The sequence below is a fragment of the Ascidiella aspersa genome, chromosome 2, assembly GCF_963924565.1.
Source record: "Ascidiella aspersa chromosome 2, kaAscAspe10.2, whole genome shotgun sequence".
NCBI lineage: Eukaryota > Metazoa > Chordata > Ascidiacea > Phlebobranchia > Ascidiidae > Ascidiella > Ascidiella aspersa.
The window spans coordinates 33,958,691-33,984,229 of NC_139448.1; the positions used below are offsets into that span (position 1 = coordinate 33,958,691).

Sequence of the window (25,539 nt, forward strand, 5' to 3'; positions counted from 1 at the left end):
ATGCCTGAAAACAACCATATACCGATTGTAGATTTCGAGAAATGCTCAATCGAAAGAGACAACTGTAGCAGGGAAAGTCAAGTTGAGGTTGGCAATGAACTGTTGAAGGCGTTTAATGAAGTTGGATTTCTGTACCTAAAGAATTGTGGCATTACAGATTATGTTAATTGCAATAAAGCACTTTTTGATTGACGTAAGCACACCCCAAATACAGTAGCCTTAAAGGGCAGAGTGTAGCCTATTTTGTTTTGCACCTTTGTTGTTTTTCAGTGAATATGTCGACGAAGTTCAGAAGATTACCGAAAGGTTTTCAAAAATTCAACAACTGATAAACGTCGACACAAAATGAAGGACAACGTTAACTTTGGTTACGTTGGGATTGGAGGCGAAACATAATATGTTAACGCCAACGCTTTTTACTAGTACTGTATTATATATATTAGGAAAAATAGCTTTCAAGCCAAAGCTGCTAATGTTTAGCTAAACAACAACTCACTAAGAACTTTTTAAAAATATGGTTTAGGAATCGTTTTTCAAGTTGGACGTCGGGTTTAAAAGTGTCTACTGCCTCATTATAAAAGCCTTTTTAAAACTGTACTGCGTAGCCAAACTTAGTAAAATTACAACTGAATTAATGCATATAATAGCATGTGGAAACTTTACAGTGATATCCGTCGCTTTCCTTTCTTTAAAAAAAAAATTAAATCTCAAAAAAAATGTTTTAGATTTTTTTCAAAGCATTTAGCTACCGATTAACCCCAAACTGAAAAAAAAATCCAAAATTTTTGTACTTTTGACGACACAATATATTTACGCTAATACCGACATTATTCCAGCAACAGGTTTGTCGACATTATTCCAGTAACAGGTTTACCTATATTTTTAGCCCGAACCTAACTTTCCTGCTGACTTCAAAGAGGCTTTTAATATCAACGGCAAATCGTTCACCAAATCTGACCGAATATGGCCGGACGATATTGCTCCTGGATATAAGGCCGCTATGTTGGGATTTATGGAACGAGGAAAAGTGCTTGCCATGAGAATTACGAATGCACTTGCATTAGCAATGGAACTTGAGGTAATGTTACAACGGTTGAGCCAGTGTTTCTCAGCTTTAATAAATACATTGCGGCAGTAACGATAGAAAATGCGAGGTTACCGTTTGACGTAGTGCACAAATATAAACTGCAAATTTAACATCAAGGTCTACAAAATGACATACATTGCAAGTTTGTTCTAACGCAGGGATTCTTAAACTGGGGTCTATGGACCCCTTGGGGGCCCGTAAACTAGTTTTAGGGGGTCCATGAAGGCCTAAGTGAAATATCAGCGTATATTTAGGAAGTAGCCTAATCAATTTTTTCGAAGAAAAAAGTTTTATTAAAAATGAAACGGGTTTGGACTGAATGTATTTAGACGCCATTTCACTTTCACATTTTTTAACCGAAATCAGCACATTTCAGAAGTCTATTTGTATTGTGACGTCAATTTATGACGTCATCTCTAAAAATGTCTTGCCTACCGTGGTCCTCGCCAATAAAAAAATAGGGTTTCGCGGTAAAAAAACTTTAAGAATCCCCTGTCTAACGTCTTTTGTCATTAAAGGACGAGCACTTTTTTGAGAAGTGCCACACAAAGATGCACATAGGCGACACTTACACATGCGGCCGTACCTTGTACTATCCACCAGTGAAAGCCAAAGACCTTGTACCTGGCCAGGTACGACTCGCAGAACACTCCGACACTTCTTCGATCACAGTCCTGTTTCAAGATTCAACTGGCGGATTACAGGTAAATCACATATAAGCTAATAAATAGGGCTGTTGGTACTATTTCGACCAAAAAGTGCTCTCAAAATTCACTTCATAGTTATGCCACTCCAATTTTAGTCTGATATGCGATAATATGAAATAGTTTAAGATGATAATTCCGCGTTATGAACCCTCAATATGTTAAAATCAATGTGGAAAATTATTGTTTATTTGTTTGTCATTTAAAATTTCCAAATTAAATCTTCAAATTACAGATATTATCTATTGGGGCTGTTTGCAACCTCCAAAAACAAGCCAAGCACTTAAAAAATCCATTCAACAATGGATGATATATTAGTCTTTTGGACAAACTTCATTGATTTGGGATCAAGTTATTAGAATATTGTTACCAAAACTGTTGTAGAATTTAGTATGTTTTTAGTTCCAATTTCTGTTTGTAAAGTAGCCTGCTTGCTATTTGTTACGTTTTTGGGGTTTGTGGTTCAAATAATCGCTGTAGATTGGGCTAATTTGGCAATTCTAAAAACTCTATTTTGATGAAAATACCTTGGACTTGGACTGGGACTTTGACATGCTGTATATTTACGCAAATCATACGACTTGTTTACAACACTGTTAATTTCTATATTAACATGAGGTTTTACCTGGTCTTGGTTTCGCGTTCAGGTTCAAAATGTCGACGGTGAATTTGTTGATGCAACTCCAATGGAAGGAACTGCTCTCGTTAACATCGGAGATGCTTTGCAATTGATGACTTGTGGCACTTTGAAGTCTACGGTAAGTGTAATAAATAACAGTTCAAAAGGAAATGGAAACCTGGTTTAAAAAGTCTGTTTAAAATCGTTCTGGCTATTTCCTTTTCGGGTAGCATTCATCCGTTAACTGGCCAGTAAATCCCTAACGCTTTTCCTAGACGCTTGTTTTATTCGAATTCTACTGCAAACCAGTAACAACAAAATGCGCGCCATACTTGCGAGACGTGTTTTTACTGCGATGTAGGCCTAAGCTGTTTCTGTTTTATTGAAAGCGGAGTTTCGAATGTACAATGAAATTGTAAGCGATCTGATACAATGATGCGTTCAATAAGTTTATTTTTTTCGCGAGGTTTTTATTATTATTAACTTGGGAGTCGGAGCTGTATTTGATATTTGTGCATTGGGATAAATGGCCCATTATATTGCAAGTGGAAGCGCGAGTTTACCGCGTTTAACACACAATCACAGAAATAAACCTGCCTTAAAAAGCACGCTTATAAAGGAAAAATTTGGTTTGGTGCATTTATAGCAAGCACACGACCACTTGACACATTGTTCAGTGTTGCAATGACCTAAGTCAATGACTTGACCTATATGCACTCAAGTCACTGTTTTAAATTACTTGACTTATGTATTGTAGCAAAATGATTGACTTGACTTAAGTGTCTTTGGGAGAAATGAGTGGCATTGAAATGAAGTGTGTAAATCGGGCATTATTTTAGAAAAACTCGGTCATTGATCTCATTTAGTGCATGTAAAACAATACTCCTGCTATATGTCGCGTTTTGTGTTATTTTATTTGAGTTATTGCTCATATTTGAAAGATTTTACTTATTTTAATAGGATAACGTCTAATTTTCTTGACGAGGACTTGACTTGGAATTGACTTGTTGTTCATTCAAAATACTTAACTTGGCCGTGACATTTAATAATGACTTGTTTACAACACTGAGATTGTACCTCTAAATCGTCAGACATTTCTGCTGTAACCACTCTCCTGAACGGCTTAGGAAAATTGTGAAGTTTGATTGATCATTTACGTATCACAAAAACACCGCGTGGTGGTGCCCGTGAGCGACTCTAGCTGTCGCAAAGTGCGAAGATCGCTGGTTTACTTTGTGTACCCGAACAACGACACACCGGTCAACGTACCACTGCTCTACAAGGACAAGGACAAGAATAAACCTCAACCTGACAAAATAATAACCGCTGAAGAAATCGTATTGAATCAACTCGAATATCTTTGGATTAATAAACAATAGATTCCAGTTATTTTTCTGATAATTTTATGTTTTAGTTGGCAAATTAATTGCTTGACCCCGCAGAATCTTTTAGCCGTCCACGTTGTATTTTTTGTGCAATTTTTTTTCAATGTTCCCAAGTTACACAAGAATAAACTGAAACCTAAATGTTATCCATTTAACTGCAGTTAGTAATTCCAACTCCAGTTTCTTAACTATTTAAGTGCAGTTCGAACTAAGGTAAGCTAATATTGTTAAGGAAATTTTTTTTTTGATTGGTTATGATTGTTTGAATCGCAATATCCCTATATGAGTGACTTTCTTAACGACATCTAACACTTTTTTGTGATCTTCATATTTTGAAACACTTTATTAAGTTAACACAATTTCTCATACACAACACAACAGTCTTAACCTGTAGTTTTATGTATATGTGTTAATGGTATATCAATCTATTTTTTTTAAGGTAAAACATGGTATCAATATATTTTTAGTTCGAAGGTAAAGTCACGCATTGTAATTTTTCAATATGTTGTTTTCTGTGTCGTTACAAAATAAATAATTTTAATCAAAAAGAGTTTAAAATTTTTAGATATAGTCCATAGTGGGTATAGTTTTAAATTTAGCCACCTAAAAGTATTTTATTTTTGATGCGAGTTGCATATCGGCTCACTGAGGTCTAGCTGTAGTCAGCACGTTCCGGAAATGACAAAACCACAGCCTCGAATTAGAAATGTTGTCACGAACTCTTGGTGGAAATCACGCGCAGTGTACTTTATAATGAACTCGGCTTAAACCAAATGCTTATACTTCCCCAGGCATTCGCGCCAATTCAAGCAAGTGTTGATTAATTGACAGCAGTTATGCCGATCAACAACTTGGTTCCAGTGGTGGATTTTCAAGCGTGTTCACTTGACAGGGACTCTTGTAGCAGAGAAAGCCTCCTAGAAGTTGGTAATGAGCTTTTAAAGGCATTTTTCAAAGTTGGATTTGTCTACTTGAAGAACTGCGGGATTACAGAGTACGTATGCAATGCCTTGGCTTACTTACTTCGTTGTTGTATTACGAAATAAAACACGGGTTTGCGACTTTCCAAATCAATATATTTAAAACATATTTGCGAACTTGCAGCCATTCACAAATGCAAGTAATCCAGCTTTTAACGCGTTTTATATAAATCTTCAGAATGGTTTGCTAGGACTTTCACATAACTATTAACTATATTTCCTCTAAATGAAAATGACTAACCATAGCTGTAGTTTGAAGTGCAAAACTATAATACAGTCTATACTGCCTTTTTTTAACTTATAGAATCGTTTAAATTCAAAAACGGCTAATAAAATGTTTCGCTGTAAATCGTGATTGTCGTTTTGCAGTGAATATGTCAACCAAGTACAAAAGACCACAGAGGCTTTTTTCACCAGTTCAGAGTCGGATAAACTGCGATATCGAAGGCAGGGCATCATCAATTTCGGCTACAGCGGAATTGGAAGCGAAAGGTAAATGTTTTGTCAAATGACAGCATCTGTTTTGCGATACAAATTTAACAAAAAACAATTCTAATTTAAGCTCGCATAAACTACATTGCAGCTTGCATTGTATAGTAGGTTAATACTTGGATATTATCCGTTATCTAACGCGCAGTGTATAGCTGAACATTAAAAGCATGTGTGCATTTTTTCATGCGTATTTCTAACACAAAAAGGAATTTTCAAAAAAATTGCATAATTTTTCGCTAAACTCTTGAAAATAATCATTAGTAACAGGGGTTGGCAATTATTTTAGACAGGGGGCAGCACGAGAAACGGAAATGTCTTGGCGGGCCAGTTTAAAAAGGGGATAACATACACATATTATAAAGCGTTTTTTTTATGCTAATTACATTTATGATGGTCCTTCCTTTGTATAGTGTGCTTTCATATTTTTCAGCCCAAACCCTGAAATCCCAGCCGATTATAAGCTAGCGTTCAACATCAATGGCGAATCTTTTACCAAAACGGATCGAGGATGGCCTGAAGACATTTCGCCAGGCTTTAAAAACGCAATGTTGACTTTTATGGAGCGAGGAAAGCTGCTTGGAATGAGGATTATGAATGCACTGGCCCTGGCTATGGATTTAGAGGTAATGTTACAGTAGGGCTACCACATTTTCAGCACCCAAAAAGAGGACATTTTTTGCCGGAAAGTAAAACGAAAGTAGAATTGTTCTGTTTGACTTTAATGATGTTTTACGCTGATTTTCGGGATGTTTGGTTGTTTTGGGATTCTCAAATATTGAACGCAAATATTGATCTATTTTCGAGCGCGATGGCTTTGCTGTTGACGGCTACGAAGAGAGTTATAAGCGGCGATTTAAAATCCTGCGTTTTGAAGTGAATAATCACACAACTTTGCTTTATTAATGGGTCTTTACATGTGAGGTTAGGTTGCAATTTTTATGGCGCAATGTTTACAATAACAATCAACAAGATAAGGGCTGGTAGGCAATTTATCGGAAAACTTTTTTTAAACCAGCAATTCAGCATGTTTCATGGATACAGTATTTTTTCGCAAATAAATACAACGTCTGGCCTAAAAGTCTTGTTAAAATTATAAGCAACTAACTCGAAATGCGAAAAAAGAGGACGTTTGGGTATGTTTAAGCGTCCTCGGAGGACCATTCACTTTTCTTGAGAAAAGGGGACAAATCCTCTTAAAAAGAGGACAAATGGTAGGCCTATGTTACAAGATATCCGTACATACAGCGAAAGCCAGCGCAAATTAACCCAATATTTCGAGAAATATACAAGCAAGGCAGTCTAGAAAAAAAAAACGAGTAGTCTCTCTACCAACTGAGCTATATAGGCTTAGACAGCATTCTGTCAGTACGAGCAACTTAATATGAAAGGGGGGGACCTACAGTACCATATCATTCAATAAAAGTTAAACACACAGTAGGAACAACTGTCATAGGGGCTAGATCACAGTTGTTGAACACATCGCGTAAACAAAAAATGGCAAACAAAAAAAAAACGGTTTACAGATAGAAATAATATTGATGATTAAAATAATGAATTTCTGACACTGTGAGCTCTTTCTTGCTCTTATTTATGCTGGACAATACTGCACATATGCTAAATTACTGGAAAATTGCCGGGTTTGCGATATGGGATATGGCCTTTAATGTTAACTTGTTGTCCAGTAACGTGCTATTTTTCTGTTGTATTTCGCAATATTTCTACAAATTCCCTCGCTGATTCAGTTGATATAATTATAATAAACAAGTTAATATTGATCGCTTACGTTTGCAAATAGTTCATGAATAAGTAACGTTTCATGTTGCGTAACAAATCCGCAGGTGGGTTTAGTAAGTTATATGAACTATTGAATTGCTTACCTATAACCAATAGTGCCTTTGAATTAAAATAAAAGTGTTTTAACAGGCGAGTTATAGATTCACATAATCTAACCCAAAAAGGCTATTTAGTACAAGAATGCTAGCATAACGAATGGACGCTTTTCAATAATTATTATAGACGGCCTCCCTACAACCAGCCTTATGAAATTCTATAGTTTTTCTTTTTAAAAAAATTCTATTCTGCCCGTTTTACACCACTATGCAACTAATTCTACAGCGAATCTAATTTGAAAAAACGTCATCAGAATCCAACCCAAACCTGTTAGAGTAATTCCTAAATTCATTTAAATGAGGCATAAATGGACAAAATAACGCTTTGTGTCAACGTTTAGACGCACTAATTTTAACGGCCCCGTTGGGGCGCCGCTATTAGGCATTTTGCCCAGGACAAAATTGCCCTTTTGGGGGGTTAAGGTGGAAAATGGTCTCAAATTGGGTTAGGACTGAAATTATTAGGGAAGTTAGTATAAAGTTAGGGGTGGGGTTTGGGGCTAGGTAAAAGTTCAAATAGATAAAAAATATTTTCGTCGTACTATTTTGCTTATATGTGTTAAACAGGACGAACACTTTTTCGAGAAGTGCCACACCAACATGCACATAGGCGACACATACACTTCCAGTCGAACCTTATATTATCCGCCAGTGGAAGCCAAAGACCTGGTACCAGGACAGGTTCGACTTGGAGAGCATGCCGATTCTTCATCGATTACAATACTCTTTCAAGATTCTACTGGTGGACTCCAGGTACATTTAACTGACTGTGTTACTCTGGAAAATTTAGTGATGTAAATTGGGTTATGTCGGCCATTTTGACTAACTTATGTTGTCTTTGATCTCCACATAGAAAAACAAATCTGTCAAGTAAAGTCATTTGTCCAAATGACTTAAATTAAGTCATTTGAAAACAGTGGCATTTAAATCAAGTCATTGACTTAAGTCATTACAACACTCATTTTAATACGACTTGTTTACAACACTGTTAATTCCTGTGTTAACATGAGGTTTTACCCGGTCTTGGTTTCGCGTTCAGGTTCAAAATGTCGACGGTGAATTTGTTGATGCAACTCCAATGGAAGGAACTGCTCTCGTTAACATCGGAGATGCTTTGCAAATGATGACTTGTGGCACTTTGAAGTCTACCGTGAGCAGTTTTTTTTTAAGGTTTGGTTTGGGTGACCGCCAAGTAGTTTTAAGAGACCGCAAGTGTTTCAAGTCCAAAATTTGGGAAACCGCTGGAGAAATTTGTGGGACCGTTTCGGTCCCCCAAAACACCTTAAAAAAACACTGACCGTGAGTGCAAATTGGTTTGACATTCTTAAATAAAATCGTGAGCCGTGCACAACAAAAGTTGACACTAAACTCTTCGCTGTTTTATGAATGTACCAGTTGTCAAGTTACTGTAGCACAATGAACCGCAGATTGACAGATATGAAACACATACTGAAAATAAGCTCTTCCGGTTCTTATTTATGTTATCTGACGTTTTGCCTACCGATGCAGATGCCTTCATTAGGGAAATGCAAGCAAAAAGTAAAACGATAGTAAAAGGGTAGATAAAATGCGATAACCAACGTTCAATATAAAAAGCTATAAGGGCAACGTTTATCCAATGATTTCCGGCGCAAAAGAACAACATTGTTGCACAATTTAAACACTTTTCCGTGATGTCCCACGTTGGACAAATTTAAAAAGATTAAAAAAAAGATTTGGTACCGGTATTCTACAATTTAAGTTTGTACTAAACTAAATAAAGTCAAAGAGCTTTACAGAAGCAATAAAATGTCCTCTGTCAGTCTATCTATATTAATGGAAAGCTGTCTTTTCCACAAAATACCCAATTTCCAACCAAATGTTTTTAGTTCAAAAAATTGCGAATAAATTTTTTTTAAATATTTTTTCAGAAACACCGCGTGGTGGTGCCCGTGAGCGACTCTAGCTGTGGCAAAGTGCGAAGATCGCTGGTTTACTTTGTGTACCCAAACAACGACACACCAGTCAACGTTCCACTGCTCTACAAAGATAAGGACAAGAATAAACCGAAACCTGATGAAATAATAACCATCGAAAGTGTGGTGTTGAACCAAATAAAATCATTCTCGAAAACGGAGAAAGAAGAATAAAGCCGCTTCGCACCCCGCATGCTTGGGGTAAACTTGTGTTTTATAATTATCATTTTTGTTTATAAAAAATTTAATGTGTTTTCTCTGTTGCAAGACATTTTCATTATAGTTAAGCTACACACTCCTGTAGGTTTGGAGTATCCTTGTTTTTAATTTTATTCGTTGAAAGTTGATTTAAATGGGAGCAGTGTAATATATAGTTAATAAATATGCTGTTGCTACCAGGCATAGTATATTTAAAATATAGTTCTTGGGGCTTGGGGTAGTCTGGTATTTATTTTTTTGTTTTAAGACGGTTTAAATAGGATTATATATTACACTGCTGTATGTGTGGCGTATTCTGGAATTTTCTTTTCTTTTGTTGTAAGTTTTAAATAGGATTGAGCTAGTATACATTCCTATGGGCTTATTCTTGAGTATTTTGTATTTTATTTATTTTGGTGTAAAAAGTTTTAAATTGGATTGAGCTGGCTGCTTCGCAACAGTAGTACAATTTGCTTAGTAAAAAAAATGGCATTTAATTATATAACACCTGCTCACAACCTATGGGATACACATAAAACTTTTTTTATTTTTTTAAACATACAATAAATACGATGTACGCCAGGGGTTATGAAAACTACTTTATTTTTCATTCAAAAGTTTCCCTTGGCTTTCAAGGTGCAGAATTTATTTTTGCAAAAAAATTATCGAACTCTTCAGTATCATTTCCGTATGGTCAGTCATAAAATGGTATTTTGTATTTTTAAACAAATAATTTGCTACTGTACATTGAAACAGAATTCGTATCAAAAGCGGTCGCCACCTTGCTAATAATTGCTTTAGAAATCTAAATTCGTCATTAAAATTAAGACTCGGTTTCCAAACAACTTAAAATTGTTTGTTTAAAATCGTTGGAAATTTACTGGGCTCTGATCTGTAATATCAAAGAGATCAGTAAAATAACGAGAAAAAGTGATATAGACTATATATCTTAACCGGTGTCTCATACTTCGTTACCTTTATTGTTGATATGCTATTTTTCCCAAAATCAAATTACACACATTATTGAAAATTAGTACTTCCATTAATCATTCACGAAGATTTTCTTTTTTTCCCGGTCACACTTTGAGTTGTAAATTATCTTAATAAATTGATTTTGGAAATTTTATCAACGAACAATATTAGGTACTCCTAGATTTTAATAGGCAAAAACAGAATTATTTACGCATTAAAAGAGCATAGATCCCAATATTTTTCAAGCAGATATTATTTTTTTGTTTTGTTATGCCAGAGGCCTTTGATAGCTAGAAATGTAGGAGAATTTAAATCTAGTTTGTATATAGCCTACACTTGTTTATTTGGACGTAATTACCAAATTTGGACATTTCTCAAAAACTATAAACATGAGACCTACAAGAAATGTACAAATGAATGAACATCAAACAATAGGAGCAAAATTGAAAGTTAATAAATTGATGGTTTATTGTTTGTAGATTCAAGGCGACTTTTTAATGGTTATTATCTAATCAGGTTGCTGCTTATTCTTGTCCTTGACGTTGTAGAGCAGTGGTACGTTGACCGATGTGTAGTTGTTCAGATACACGGGTACGCGATTTACATTAGGTGCACGTGAAGCAAAACATAAAAATAAATTGTTTTCGATTATTTTGTCTTAAAAGGTTTAGGAAAAGTAAATAATTAAATGTAATTTCTATTGCACTCAAACAGCATCCGGAACAACATTTTTGCATTTCACGTTGCCGTTTAGATTAGTGATTCCCAAACTGTGTGCCTCGAGAGATTGCCAAGTATGCCACGAAACTTTTTGTAATTTCGGAAAATAAAGTATTACACGCAAGCATTTTAGACTTGAATACACACTACCCATTACAGGTTAATCGTATTGGGACATTTACTTATGTCGTGTGTATTGTAAAATGACTCTATTGTTGTTCTGTTAAAAGTGTGCCGCGAAATATTTAAGATACTTTTAGTGTGCCGCGAGCCAAAACAGTTTGGGAACCACCGCTTTAGCTGAAACATTTTACAAATAAAAAACAGATATCAGAGCCGTCTGTAAACCAAAATGAAAGAATTAAACTTGTTCTCGGTGTTACTAAAGTGAACGTATTCGTGGATTCCAAGACGCTCTATGCATCCATTTTTCTCCAGTTGAGCGAGGTGCTGGTCAAATAAGACCTTGTACGAATCGTCGCTTTTGCCTCTTTTTGAAAATATCAGCAGCCCGCCGCTCCTTACCGCTTTCAGCATACCCTTGAGGCAAAGCGTGGTTTATTTCCACAAAAATCAACAGTGTTTATGGAGCTGGTACACCAGGTTTTGTGTAGTAAAGGTGATAGGTAGGTCGTTTATTTTTTGACTTGTCAAAAGAAGGCAAAATTTGGTTAAATTTAGACGTTCGTTCAAAATGTGTCAAAATTAAGTTCAAATCGATTAAAAATAAATATAAATTGTTTACAAAACTACTAAAACTATAGTCAGCTTTTTGAAATTGTCCTTCAGTTAAAATCTTATCAAAAAAAAATAGTTTTGAGTTATATTGAACGTCATCCTAACTGTGTCATATCTTCAGTAGAGCAATATACAATAATTCACTATTTTTAAACTTGAAATAAAGTCTTCGAGGTAAAAATTACTTGACTGGACTAAATTACCAACGACAATAACTTGGTAAAATAAGTTCTTTAAGCCAATTCCAAAACGTAATAAATGTTTACGTTTTATTTTTTTTGGTTGTATATATTGGCCGAGCGATATATTGGTTAGAATAGTACGCGTTCCCATGGGCGCCCGCACGGAGGGGCAAGGGGGGGGGGCACTTGCCTCCCCTGGAATTTTAAAATGCGATTATTAGTATTATTGTGTAACATGTATCACTTATGAAGGTTAAAAATATTATACATTATCCATCGCCCCCAGTGGCGTATCCAGGGGGCGGGAATTATTACCTCCCTCTTTTTGTAAGTGAAATTGTCGTTTTTTGTTCGTTTTTGTCATGGTTTAACAAACTGCTAGAAGCGGCGTGCTTTTTAAGCAATTGGGTCACGCATCTTAATCTAATGCGAAACCAAAATCGAGTGCAAGACGCCGTTTCGTCTTTTGTTTGGTCGACCGTAAACCCTGGATAGTTTTTCTCTTTCGTTATTTGTTTAGGTTGACTAATTAGCAAGTGTGTATTCGACAACTGACAACGCTAAGTCAAACCTTCTTTCTTTTTTCTTGCTAAAAAACGTCCTGGGAAAACCGATCTTTGTTTAGTATTGCAGGTGGTGAAAGACGTGCTTGTAATTTAGCGCTAGTTCCGTTCATGGAACTTGAAAACTGCGCTGCTGATAGTCGAATTATCTATGAGTCTAACACAATTAATCACATATATTTCACGGTCTTGGTTTATTTTTTCGCCTGATGTTAACGATTGCACACTGTGGTTTAGCAGCTGGCGCCTGACAGGATTGTTAACGACGCACGTGGTCGCTTTGCTAAGCGTATTTGGCTGTTTCTGATTAGTTTTTTTATGACGCCTTGCAATCACCATTCTATGACGTCATACTATCACTGTTTTATGACGTCATTATTCATTAACGTCAGACGAAAATAGAGGAATTCCCTAAGTTGAACATTCATGACCCTTCTTTTTGATTTTCTGGTTACGCTTCTCTGCGGGCGCCCCTTACTTTTGATGCTAACGACCTTAAACTTAATTTGTAATGCTTTGACAATAAGTCGTACTGTGACTTGACTTGCTATTTGTTTAAAACTATTTGACTTTATTACCGCCGCTCTATCCGGTTTAGATGTGTGTGTATCTCTCTTTGTCTCCTCCTTTCAGACATCTGCCTCAGCGTACACACTTACAATGAGTGCCTTCTCTCAAAGTTGAAAATGGAAAGAGATATTCGAAACGTTCACAAAATGCTACCTACTTCTGAATGGGCTTTGATATTCTTATTACGTCTTACTACAACCTCCAACCATTATGCTCCAAACTATTTGAATTTACTTAAGTTATTAAGTAGACTTGGCTGAAATTTATGTCATTTTGCAAATTTTAAAGGACCTTTTTTATTTTAAAATGACGTTTGCAGCATTGCAGAAAGAGAATGAGTGGCATCTTCTTGAGAAAATAATCACTATTGTTATGTAGCATTGTTGCAATGTTTTAATTAAACAATATTTACCAGCAACAAAAGCTATAGCAGGGATGGCGAACCTTTTCATCGCGCGGGTCACAAACACGGCCTAATCCTTAAAAAATGCTCAAGCGGGTCATATATTTAATTAAATGCTAATTTTATGCGAAACTTTGCTGATGCGTGGTGTTAAGAGTTATTGTCTGAGTTGGGGGTTCAAGGATTTAGACGTTTCGGATTTTCGGATTCCCACGAATATTAAAAACATAGATAGGTAATAAGTGCTGCAACATTATTTATGGGTTTACAGGAGTTTAACAGAAAGGTTTTCAGCTGATAATAGGGTATGCATAATTTTTAGTCTGCGAGTTCTTAATTTCCCGCCACCCTTTACGTTTTGCAGCAATGGTGGACAAACAAGTACTCTTTTCAAAATTATGAAAGGCCCACCACGCAAAAGTACGAAAACAGGGGCGGATTGAAAGAAGAATATACGCATATACAGTTATATACAGTTAAAGTTGGCAAAAAAATATAGTTTGACAGCTGGGGCCTTTCCAAGATGACCCAATTTAAAAATGATATGCCACACCAACTTTTAAATTAAAGTGCAATGAATGTATGGCTATCATGCGCCCCACAACTACATGATAACACTAAGCTATTTAAAAGTAACTCGCGGCCCACTAAAAATGTCTCTGTGGCCCACATTTGGGCCGCGGCCACAGTTTGCCGACCACTGTTTAACAGCGATAAACAAAATGCTTTTAATTGTCTGCTTTCTACACGCACTTGTTGAAGTGTAGTTAATATAGGCCTATACTCGTCACCCCTAACACACTTTTGCACGACCCACAGAATGGGCAGCCCTGATTTAAACAGTATATAGTGCTATTTAACGAAGAATCGTTTTTTACATTTATCATTTTCTGAAAATGATTGACAGCATTTCGGTATTTCTAGAGAGACAAGTGGGTCGTAAAACATCTGTGGTGGGTCACTTCGTGACCCGCTGGTCAGCGGTTCGCCATCCCTGAGCTATAGTATTTACAGTAAAAAGGTTAAGCTTTACAAATTTGTGTGGCTTTGTTAAAGTTGAAACAATTGCCACAACAGAAGTAAGAGACAGTTAGTTAGAAACTGTTGTGGGCGTCCAATGTAGCCTAAAGTTCGTTTTAAGCAATTTTACTGCATACTTCATATTCAGTATTTAGGTCAGCGATAAAAAGCGATATATTATGTAGAAAAAAAGTTGCTTGGCTTTTAGTAAAACTGAAACTTCAAGTCAAATTTTTGTTACGTTTGGCGAAGTATTTGTCACACCTATGTTAATCTTTATTAAAGATTTTGTAAAACTGTTTCAATGAACAAAACAAATATGTAGAACTATTTTTAGTTTCATCTGGTAAACCAAGTCCTTTGTCTGTTTACCATATTTCTCTTTTGCAAAAAAAAAAAAGTTCATACTAAATAAAGCATAATTAATCTAAACATGGGCGACCCCATACTCCTACGAGCGGTATATATAACTCAAGAAAGCTGTTAAAATGGCAGAAAATCTTTGATTTTTAAAGTAATATACCTTAACTGAAGTCGCCGGAATGTGGTTAGGCACAAAAGAACCGATGCAGAACATGACGTCATAACTGTCGTCACGCACCACTAACTTTCCGTCTTCGTTCACCGTGTGACGGATTATGTTTCTGAAGAGAAAACAAACAGATCCGTTATGGCTTACAGCACCCCTCAAATTAGTGCAGTTCTAAGCAAAAGGGTATACGACAATTAGGGCATCCAAAGGTTCAAGAAGTCTGACTTTTAGACTTTAAGGTCTTAAACAATGCACTAACCCAGGGGTTCTTAAACTTTTTTTAACGCGGACCCCTAAAATTTTTTTTAGCTCGCACGGACCACTGTAAGCCAAAAAAAAATTTAAAAATGACGTCATAAATTGACGTCACAGTACAAATAAACTTCATATATTTGCTGATTTTGGTCCAAAAATGGTAAGGTGAAATAAAGTGTAAATACATCAGTGCAAAACCGTTTAGTTTTTAATTAAATTGTTTTTTTATAAATTGATTACTTGATAAGTATACACTAATATATACATTAGACTTTCATGGACCCCCTAAAACGAGAAATTATCTTATGCCCACCCGAGTTTGGGCTTCCCCCCCAGCGTTTAAATAATTATTAAATTAACGCACGTTATTTGGGTTAGGGTTTGGGTTCAGCTAGGTCCAGTATTGAGAAATCTATCTCAATTTTTTTTTTATCTTTTGAGAACTTTCAACGAATATTTTCAATTTATCTATGCCGGGAGTTTACCTAAAGCTCCAATTAGTACATTGCCAGGACCTCAAGGTCTAAAAGTCATACTTTTCTGCCCTTGGATCTGGATGCCCTAATTGTCGTCGACCTTTTTGCTTGGTGCAACTGCACTAATTTGTCATTGACATTTATTGACGGTTTTGATGGATTAAGTATAGAATAAAAAATTTCTAGACATATTTTGAAAAAAAATAATACAATTCTAAGAAAATGTTTTGCAACTGTCTGTTTTTTCGTAATTCTAAACTTCCTTCACCTTTTCACTACCTAATGGGTTTCAATCAGTCCTTTACCAATTAATCGAGTAATGAAAAAACACACACTATAGAACGGCCGTATACATTTCGTTAAAATTGAGGGTTAAAAAATCAACTATTGCAAAGCTGATCACCACCCTTGGTTGCTTTTGGGTAGTACAGTCAAGTCATAAACAGAGCAAGTTAATTCCAAGTCACGTTCTTGTCATAAAAACTAAACATTAAACTATTAAAGTTGTTAAACTCGCCGGATTATAAGCAATAACTTAACTAAAAAACATAAACGCAACATGTAGCAAGCAAATTATTTTATGTAAAAAACTTAAATAATAGCCTAAAAAATAGCTTCATGAAAACAATTCACATTAACCGAAGTCATTTGTCCACTTTAGTGAATTCAAGCAATGCAGTCATTTGTCTAAAAGTTTTAAGTTAAGTCAAGTCACTTTGCCCCAAAATGACTTATGTCGAGCCAAGTCATTTAAAAGAAGTGACTTAAGTGCACTTAAGTCAAGTCAAGTCATTAACTTGAGTTATTGCAACACTTGCCCCAAACATCGTGTTTCAAAATGACAGTTTCGAAACTTAGTCAAAAACTTCCATTATTTATTGGTGAATACCTAAAGTTGAGATTCTTCTTGCTTGCAACATAAAGCATTTCCATGTTGGCGTCCATAATGTCGATATGTCCTTGGTAGTTCGCCGACTCACGCAACGCAGCACCAATAGTGCAGGTTCCTTAACAAACAAAAACAGGTAGTTTTTAATAATTAATTAATTCGCAGGTCAACATATATATTATATCAATATACATATATAGGCATTTTTAAATATATTGCAGAAACAGATATTATTTACGACAAATTAAAAAATTTCTCCACAACAGTTTTCGTATTTACAAACAAATAAAACAAAAAACGTTTTTTACCCAGAAAAAAACCTCAACGCCAGCATTTATAAAAAACCTTAACAAGCGAAAAATAATGCCTTACGACGATTTGACAGGGGCTTAGTCTTACAACGATATTTAACAAACTGTACACAGGACTTTACATTTAGAACGAACTGTGATTTTTTATTTTTTTTATTTTTTCACGAACTGTCATTTTATAATGACTTGTTTACAACAATGCAAATCTAGCCACTTACCGGATCCCACGTCCAGCACAGAATTGACCTTGAGGTTGCCTGAATACTTGGTGAAACACTCGACCGCGTACAACGGCAAATTTGCTCCCAGCGCAGTCAGGTCTTTATCGTAGTCTTTGCACCAGGCGTCGTAGACGCGCTGACATTCGTCCGCGGTTTTGCCTTCTAGAACGGTTTCCACCGCTTTTAGGGCAGACTCAACTTCACTACCCATTGCGTCAGGTTTACTTTTATGGCTCACGGCACCACTCAAAAATAATAAATAGATTTTGGCACCCCAACTGGAATTTTCGTTAAGTATGTTACTGAAATGTTTCAGCGCAAAACTTTCACACAACTGGTATACTTTCGGCAAACTAATACACAGCATCCACAAGACATTTTTGGGAGCTGGTCTACATTTCTACCACATTAATTTTAACACTTTTGCACCCTAACCCAAATATTGTTAGCAATATAAACCCCCGGACAAAAATGTGGTAGGATTCTAGACCAGCGCCCGTTGTTGCAGTTTTGTTTTGTTGATAGTTCACAGTCGTTGCAATTACTTCCGCTTTCTACTTCCCTCAACCGTCGAATTTTGATGAATTGTCGACTCAAAATTATGAGCTAAAACTGTTACCAGCTACTGCAACAATTGTTCCTTGGTTGTTTTGAAACAATAGCTCATAAAAGGGCGGTCATTTAAGCCAGTGCTTTCCAAACTTTATCAGTTCGCGACCCAACACTTTTAATGCAAGTTTTATTGTGCGACCCACAATGAGAAATGACCAAAATGATTTAGCAATAATTTAAAATGCAAATAATTGGAAATTAGTTAACAGTTACACAATACTTGTATCTTTACTAGCCTATACTGGTGATAATCAAATAATTTCCCTATCTAATAGAAAACTGTAAAATTTAGAAAGGCTTTGTGGCCCACCAATGGGTCGCGACCCACTGGTCTGGAAGCACTGACTTAAGGCGAAGTTAATCGTGGATAAATAAGAATTTGCTTTACGGTCAAAATGACCATTGGCAGTAATTTAAGGTAAATCGCTTCGTACCTTATACTGTGGCTATAGGTGACCTTGACTTAAGAAAAGTCAGTAAGTTTCAATATTCTTAACAGCTAAGTAAGCGTAAATATAAACGATTAAAAATCAAAAACTGTTTAATGTGAAGTCAGTTTTATGTTTAATTGCGGAACAAAGGCATTGTTAAAACTGGCCCTTTAGCAATGCAAGTTAAAATTTAAGAAATATACTAGTATTCAGCTACGTGTTTAGAAAGGGTGCATTCGATTCACATGATTTTGTGACCTCCTATAACCAAGAACTTATTTACAGTGTTGTAATAACGTTTTAGCAATGAATGCATTTAGACTCCATTTTACCTAAATCATCAGCATATTTCTGAAAGTCTATTTGTATTGTCACGTAGATTTATAAAAAAATCTGCATATTTCTGACATCAATTTGACTGTGACGTCAATTTATCACGTCATTTTTTTAAATGTCTTGCCGACGGTGGTCCACGCGAAATTTATACGCACCTATAATTCTTTTTTAACATCAGATAATGCCTATTTAACATCAGATAATGCTTTTTTAACATCAGATAATGCTTTTTCAACATCAGATAATGCTTTTTCAACATCAGATAATGCTTTTTTAATATCAGATAATTCTTTTTTAACATCAGATAATGCTTTTTCAACATCAGATAATGCTTTTTTAACATCAGATAATGCTTATTTAACATCAGATGATTGTTTTTTAACATCAGATAATGCTTTTTTAACATCAGATAATGCTTTTTTAACATCAGATGATTGTTTTTAACATCAGATAATGCTTTTTTAACATCAGATAATCCTTTTTTAACATCAGATAATGCTTTTTCAACATCAGATAATTTTTTTTTAACATCAGATAATTCTTTTTTAACATCAGATAATGCTTTTTTAACATCAGATAATGCTTTTTTAACATCAGATAATGCTTTTTTAATATCAGATAATCCTTTTTTAACATCAGATAATACTTTTTTAACATCAGATAATTCGTTTTTAACATCAGATAATGCTTTTTTAACATCAGATAATGCTTTTTTAATATCAGATAATCCTTTTTTGACATCAGATAATACTTTTTTAACATCAGATAATTTTTTTTTAACATCAGATAATGCTTTTTTGACATCAGATAATGCTTTTTTAATATCAGATAATGCTTTTTTAACATCAGATAATGCTTTTTTAACACCAGATAATGCTTTTTTAACACCAGATAATTCTTTTTTAAACTGGGGTCGATGGACCCCTTGGGGGTACGTTAACCATTAAGCGATTAAGGCCTAATTCAAATATTAGTCTTTATTTATAAAGCAATCTTTTTTCAAACAAAATAGTTTAACTAAAAATAAAACGTATTCGAGTGTACTATATATAGTTGGGAACCACTGCTTTATCTAAAACATTTTACAAATAAAAAACAAGATATCACAGCCGTTTGTAAACCAATATGACAGAGTTAAACTTGTCCTCGGTGTTAGTAAAGTGAACGTATTCGTGGATTCCAAGACGCTCTATATATCCATTTTTCTCCAGTTGAGCAAGGTGCTGATCAAATTTGACCTTGTACGAATCTTCGTTTTTGCATCTTGTTGAAAATATAAGCAGTCCGCCGCTCCTTACAGCTTTCAGCATACCCTTAATGCAAAGCGTGGTTTATTCCCACTCTGGAGCTGGTACACCAGGTTTTTTGTCGTAAATGTGATGGTTATCAAGTGCAGTAAAAACTGCGACGTTTTTGCGTTGCGTTTAAGATTAAACCTAAAAACGTTAACTTGTTTTTTATTTCTACGTTGACATGATAAAGCACGGCTGTGCGAAAGCTTGTCGGGAATTTAATACAGTTTGTCTTCATAGTAGACAAAAACGGCCATTTACAAAGATTAAGTCAATCACGAAACATAGCAAGTACACCGAAAAGCCATCGCAGACTCGCCGAATCTGTCGACCTATGATGCAAGCAGAGCAAGCCAGAAAAACAACTGGCCTGCAGTGAGGTTCGAACTCACGACCTCCGGTCAAGCCGGGACCGTCGCTCTACCAACTGAGCTATGCGGGCTCAGAGAGGAGCGAGTCGAGAAACAACCATACGCCAATACCCGCACATTCTGTTAGTTCAAGCAACTTCACATTTCCCCCTATTGATACGGAAGCCGTAATCGTTGGTCATAAAGCAGCTTCCGAGGGGCTAGATCACAGTTGTAATTAAACACATATGTGTGTGTGTCTTTCATTAAACGTAGCAAGTGTTTACGCTCTATTTGTTTTGGTTTAAGGCAGTGCTTCTTAAACGTTTTTTAGTTTTGTTCACCCCTAGCATCTATCACAGATTTCATTCACCCTTGTCTCATGACATCTATCTATCTCGTCTATATATAACAGCACCCGGAATATCCGCCCTGCTTTTAAGCTATCATCCATTTCTGACGGTTCACCATTATTCACCTGTTTTGGTTGGTTCACCCCTGCAAAAATTTTATTCACCCTGGGGTGAACCATTCACCTGATTAAGAAACACTGGTTTAAGGTGTTTGCCTTGCGATAAATTGGTTGGGATAGTGCGTGTTTACAAATAAGTTTTACAATTATTTTCGATGCCAACGACTTTCACTTTAATTTGTATTGCTTTGACAATAAGTTGGACCGTGGCTTCACTTGCAATTTGTTGAAAACTATTTAACTTTGACTTAAGGTATAATTTGACTGAGATTTCTGTCAATGTGCAAACTTATTGAAAGGGATTTTTTTTATTTTTAAACGACGTTTGCAGCATTGCAGAAAGAGAAAATGTGGCATCTTATTGGGATGGTCGCAGAACATTACTAAGTGTTAGGCAGCATTGTTGCAATTAATTAAACAATATTTACCAGTAATAAAAGCAATAGGATTTACCAGTGTTGTAAACAAGTCATTTTGAAATAACTTAAGTCCAAGTCTTTTGCAAAAATAACAAGTCAAGTCCCAGTCAAGTCATTATGAGAGCAAGTCAATTTCAAGTCATGTCATTGACATAAAAGTAAATTGTTAAACTATTAAAATTGGTAAACTCGTCCGATTATGAGCAAAAATTTAATTAAAAAACCCACAAACGCAATATACAGCAATAAGAGTGTTTAATGCGCAAAACTTGAGATAAATTTAAATGAAAAACACTTAATTTACTCCCAAATTATTTGACAAAAATAAATTATTTTGACAAAAATGACTTAAGTCCAAGTCAAGTCATTTTGATCAAAGGACTTAAGTCAAGTCAAGTCATTTAAAAACAGTGGCTTAAGTGCTCTTAAGTCAAGTCAATGACTTGAGTTATGCAACACTGGAATTTACAGTAAAAAAGTTGAGCTTAACAAATTCGTTTAGCTTTGTTAAAATTAAGACAATTGCCACCAAAGTAGTAAAAGACTGTTGGTAAGAAACTGTTGTGGGCGTCCAATCAAACAAGCTAAGACAAGGATGTAGCCCAGGGGTTCTTAAACTTTTTTTTACCGCGGACCCCAAACATTTTTTCTTGCCTCGTTCGAACCACGTTAAGGCAATTTTACTGCATACTTACTATTTAGCGTTAGGTCAGCGATAAAAAGCGAGTATTCATTTAGTGAAAAAGTTGCTTGGCTTTAAACAAAACTATAACTCTTAAGTCAGATTTTTGTTACATAGGGAAAAAGATTTGACGTAAAAAATATTTGTCGCTCTTATGTTAATTTTTAACATTAGATCCAGTAAAAATGTTCAATCAACAAAACAAATATAACTAATTTTTATATTTTTTTGGTAAGTTAACTCCATTGCCTGTTATTACCATATTTCTCTTTGAGAAAATAGTTCATAAAAAAACGTAATTTAAAAACGTAATTTAAACTTAGGCGATCCCATACTCACAAGGGCGGTATTATATAACTTAAGAAAGCTGCTGAAAAGGGAAAAAACCTTTGGCTTATTAAATAACACACCTTAACTGAAGTCGCCGGAATGTGGTTGGCCACAAAAGAACCGATGCAGAACATGACGTCATAGCTGTCGTCACGCACCACTAACTTTCCGTCTTCTTCCACCGTGTGACGGATTATGTTTCTGAAGAGAAATGCAAAACAAAAATTCCTGCGCAAAAGTGTCAAGCCTGTGAAGCCAAAATATCTCGCGACATAGCGTCATTAAAATTTATTGACGGTTTTGAAGGGTTAAATACAGAACAAAAAGTTCCAAGAAAATATAACCCAATGGGTTTCAATCAGCCCTTTGCCAATAAATTCAGTAATGAAAAAAAACAAACTAAAACAGCCGCATAACTTTCATTAAAATTAACGTTAAAAATTCCAGCTATTGCAAAGCTGAAAACCACTCTTCTCTGTTATTTAGTAGTTTTATTTTATTAAATAACAAGCCTAGTCACAGTCAAGTCAAAAATATAGCAAGTCAATTCCAAGTCAAGTCCTTGTGGTTCTGGCTGCTTTTTATGTCAAAAAACTTCAAATCAAAAAGCTATGGTTAGATTGAAAAAGAAAAAAACTAAACCTTAAACCATTGAAGTTGTTAAACTCGTCCGATTATGAGAAATAACTTAACTAAAAATAACGTAAACGCAACATATAACAGTCAAACGGTTTTATGTGAAAACCTTTTTAAAATTGTACGAAAAAGCACCATGAAATAAAATCATTTTAAGTAAAGTTATTTGTCTTAAAACACAAAATCAAGTCAAGACACTTGTCCAATGGACGTAAGTAAAGTTAAGTCATTTGTACCCAAAACTAAGTAATCCAAACCATTTTAAATCAGTGACTTTAGTGCGTCAAGTCATTGTAACACTGCCGCAACGAACGAGGTTTAAAATGACAGTATCGGAATTTAAATACAGCTAAATGTTTCACTATTTACGGCTGAGTACCTAAAGTTGAGATTCTTCTTGCTTGCTACATAAAGCATTTCCATGTTGGCGTCCATAATGTCGATATTCCCTTGGTAATTGGTCGACTCCCGCAACGCAGCACCAATAGTACCAGTACCTTAACAAAAAACGGTATTTTCTTAGCAATAAATTAATTCGCAGGTCAACATACATACAGGGTGGGCCAAAAGTAGGCGTACAGTTATTAAGTTTTTTAGGCATGAAATGGCCACCACGCTCACCTGACCTGACACCAATGGATTTCTTTTTCGGGGGTGTTGTAAAGAACAAGGTGTATAAGAAGAACCCCAAAACCATAAATTTACGTTTAGACCAAAACCCTGCATTTTATAACTGTAAACCTACTTTTTGCCCACTCTGTATATGTTATATATGTATACGCATTTATATGCTAATCGGCCTTTATTATAAGCATTATATATAGGCTATGGGTATTTTTAAATATATATATAGGGGTATTTATAAATGTATTGCAGAAAGAGGCATTATGTCACGACAATTCAAAAGATTTCTCCACAAGAGTTTTCGTATTTACAAACGTAAAAAACAAAAAACGGCATTTTACCCAGAAAAAAAGCTTAACGCCAACATTTAATACAAAACCTTCACAAGCTAAAAAACAAATATGCCATAAGTCCAAGTCAAGTCATTTAGTCATTTATAAAACAACATTAAGTCATTTTTTTAATTTAACTTTAAAAAAAAATGACATAAAAAACCGAAAGAACACTAACTACAGTAGGAAAGCTTTTAGGCACCTAAGACCATTTACTTTTGTGTATTGTCATACTTCCCCTTTTTAAAGCCGAATGTTTTTAGGAAGTTCGCACAGAGGATAACATTGCGAAAAAGCGTAACATAGTCGGGGCATTTTCGGCATATTTACATTGATAGATGACATACCTTGCACATAACAGGACACAATTTAAACGTAGTCATTTTGAAACGACTTGTTCACAACAATGCAAACCTAGACACTTACCGGATCCCACGTCCAGCACAGAATCGACCTTGATGTTACCGGAATACTTGCTGAAACATTCGACCGCGTACAAGTGCAAATTTGCACCCAGCGTAGTCAAGTCTTTATCGTAGTCTTTGCACCAGGCGTCGTACACGCGCTGACATTCGCCGGCTGTTTTGCCTTCTAGAACGGTTTCCACCGCTTTCAGGGCACATTCTACTTCACTGCCCATTGCGTCAGTTTCGTCGGTAGTCCTTACTCAGTGGTTCTCAACCTTTTTCTGGCTTACGGCACCCCTCAAAAATAATGAGTAGAATTTCGGCACACCACTGGAATATCAGAATATCAGTTCAGTATTCCACTAAACTGTCACTGTGAATAGAACTGGAACAACACATGAACCTAAAACAGGAAGGAAAATGTCATTTGGTAATATGGCCGCTATTCGTACATAAATATAGTTGTATCAAGAAGCTTACCAAAGCACATACCAAAGTAGGTATCATTTCGAACGTTTCGTTATAGAGTTTTCCGAAAACGTTCAAAATGATACGTGATTTTGTATGGGCTTTGATATTTCTATAACGTCTTACTACAAACTCCAACCAATATGCTTCAAAGAAGCTTACCAATTAAGCAAAAAAGAAATTCTAAAAATTCTAAAAATACCTATCGATACCCTTGAGCATTAGAAATAGCACACCAGGGTGCCGCGACACCCCGATGGATAAGCACTGCCCCAGCTTGATAAGAGGGCATTAGCCTAAATCGGTGTATCGCAGCTCATGGAGCACAAAAACAACAGGCAAAATTCGCGGCACACCACTTCAGCGTTTCGGGTTTGCTACAGGTAGGTAAGGCACTGGCCCTTAGGCGAAGGCCAATGGCTGCCTATGTCTCTTACGCGTTTATAACGTTTTAGTTTTATTACTTTTAACATTAACGTAAGTTCTAATGTTATATGTGTGCCCTGTTTAACTAAATGTCTGCCTACTCTGGTAAAATGATATCAAACGAAGGCCTATTATACAAGTTATTATGCTCATGTAGGCATTCAAAATGGCTGACACAAACACGGATGGTATGTTAAGGCTATAGGTTAAGAATAGCGCAATCACAAGCGCAATAATAACTCCATCTGGACCTCAACACTTTAACACATATTTCTGCTAAATGAGAAATGCATTTTTAAGTAATATACGATTGACTCCAAGGAGTAGGCCGCTAAAATACCTGTTCTTAACGTCTTGTTGAGCTCTCGACAGAGTCCCTTCACTCAGTTGAAATTGCTCGTTAAGTGTATTCACAAATCTCTAAAAATACGATAACGTAACACGGTGGTTTAGGTACAGTAGCTCTCAGCCTTTTATGGCTTGTGCCACCTCATAAGAGATAATAAATAGATTGCGGCACACCTAAAATCTTTTTCCGTAGTTAATTTACTAGAATGTCAC

The 25,539-nt window shown here is 35.6% G+C and overlaps 3 protein-coding genes and 2 pseudogenes across 4 annotated transcripts; 2 read left to right on the forward strand and 3 right to left on the reverse strand.

Annotated features, from left to right (window-relative positions):
- On the forward strand, window positions 1-3,789 carry LOC146165429 (uncharacterized; annotated as a pseudogene).
- Window positions 3,790-4,599: 810 nt separating this feature from the next.
- LOC146165430 (uncharacterized) lies at window positions 4,600-10,469 on the forward strand. 2 transcript variants are annotated; one of them, XM_083381313.1, is made up of 6 exons: window positions 4,600-4,789; window positions 5,145-5,267; window positions 5,698-5,890; window positions 7,724-7,909; window positions 8,196-8,306; window positions 9,067-10,469. In XM_083381313.1, the coding sequence occupies exons 1-6, from the start codon at window positions 4,632-4,634 to the stop codon at window positions 9,283-9,285; spliced, it is 990 nt and encodes a 329-aa protein (XP_083237439.1). In that variant the 5' UTR covers window positions 4,600-4,631; the 3' UTR covers window positions 9,286-10,469. The 2 variants fall into 2 exon arrangements, with proteins under 2 accessions (XP_083237439.1, XP_083237441.1); XM_083381315.1 differs by having other exon boundaries at window positions 8,196-8,326; window positions 9,067-9,232.
- Window positions 10,470-11,243: 774 nt separating this feature from the next.
- LOC146165431 (uncharacterized) lies at window positions 11,244-17,372 on the reverse strand. The gene is made up of 4 exons (XM_083380926.1): window positions 17,159-17,372; window positions 16,630-16,747; window positions 15,001-15,121; window positions 11,244-11,541 (listed from the first exon to the last, which is right to left on the reverse strand). Exons 1-4 carry the CDS (start codon window positions 17,370-17,372, stop codon window positions 11,332-11,334), a joined length of 663 nt encoding a protein of 220 aa, XP_083237052.1. The 3' UTR covers window positions 11,244-11,331.
- A 1,323-nt stretch (window positions 17,373-18,695) lies between these two features.
- Window positions 18,696-19,484, reverse strand: LOC146165432 (uncharacterized; annotated as a pseudogene).
- On the reverse strand, window positions 19,338-24,419 carry LOC146165433 (uncharacterized). The gene is made up of 4 exons (XM_083382641.1): window positions 24,104-24,419; window positions 23,101-23,218; window positions 22,166-22,286; window positions 19,338-19,853 (listed from the first exon to the last, which is right to left on the reverse strand). Exons 1-4 carry the CDS (start codon window positions 24,315-24,317, stop codon window positions 19,644-19,646), a joined length of 663 nt encoding a protein of 220 aa, XP_083238767.1. The 5' UTR covers window positions 24,318-24,419; the 3' UTR covers window positions 19,338-19,643.
- Window positions 24,420-25,539: the final 1,120 nt, after the last annotated feature.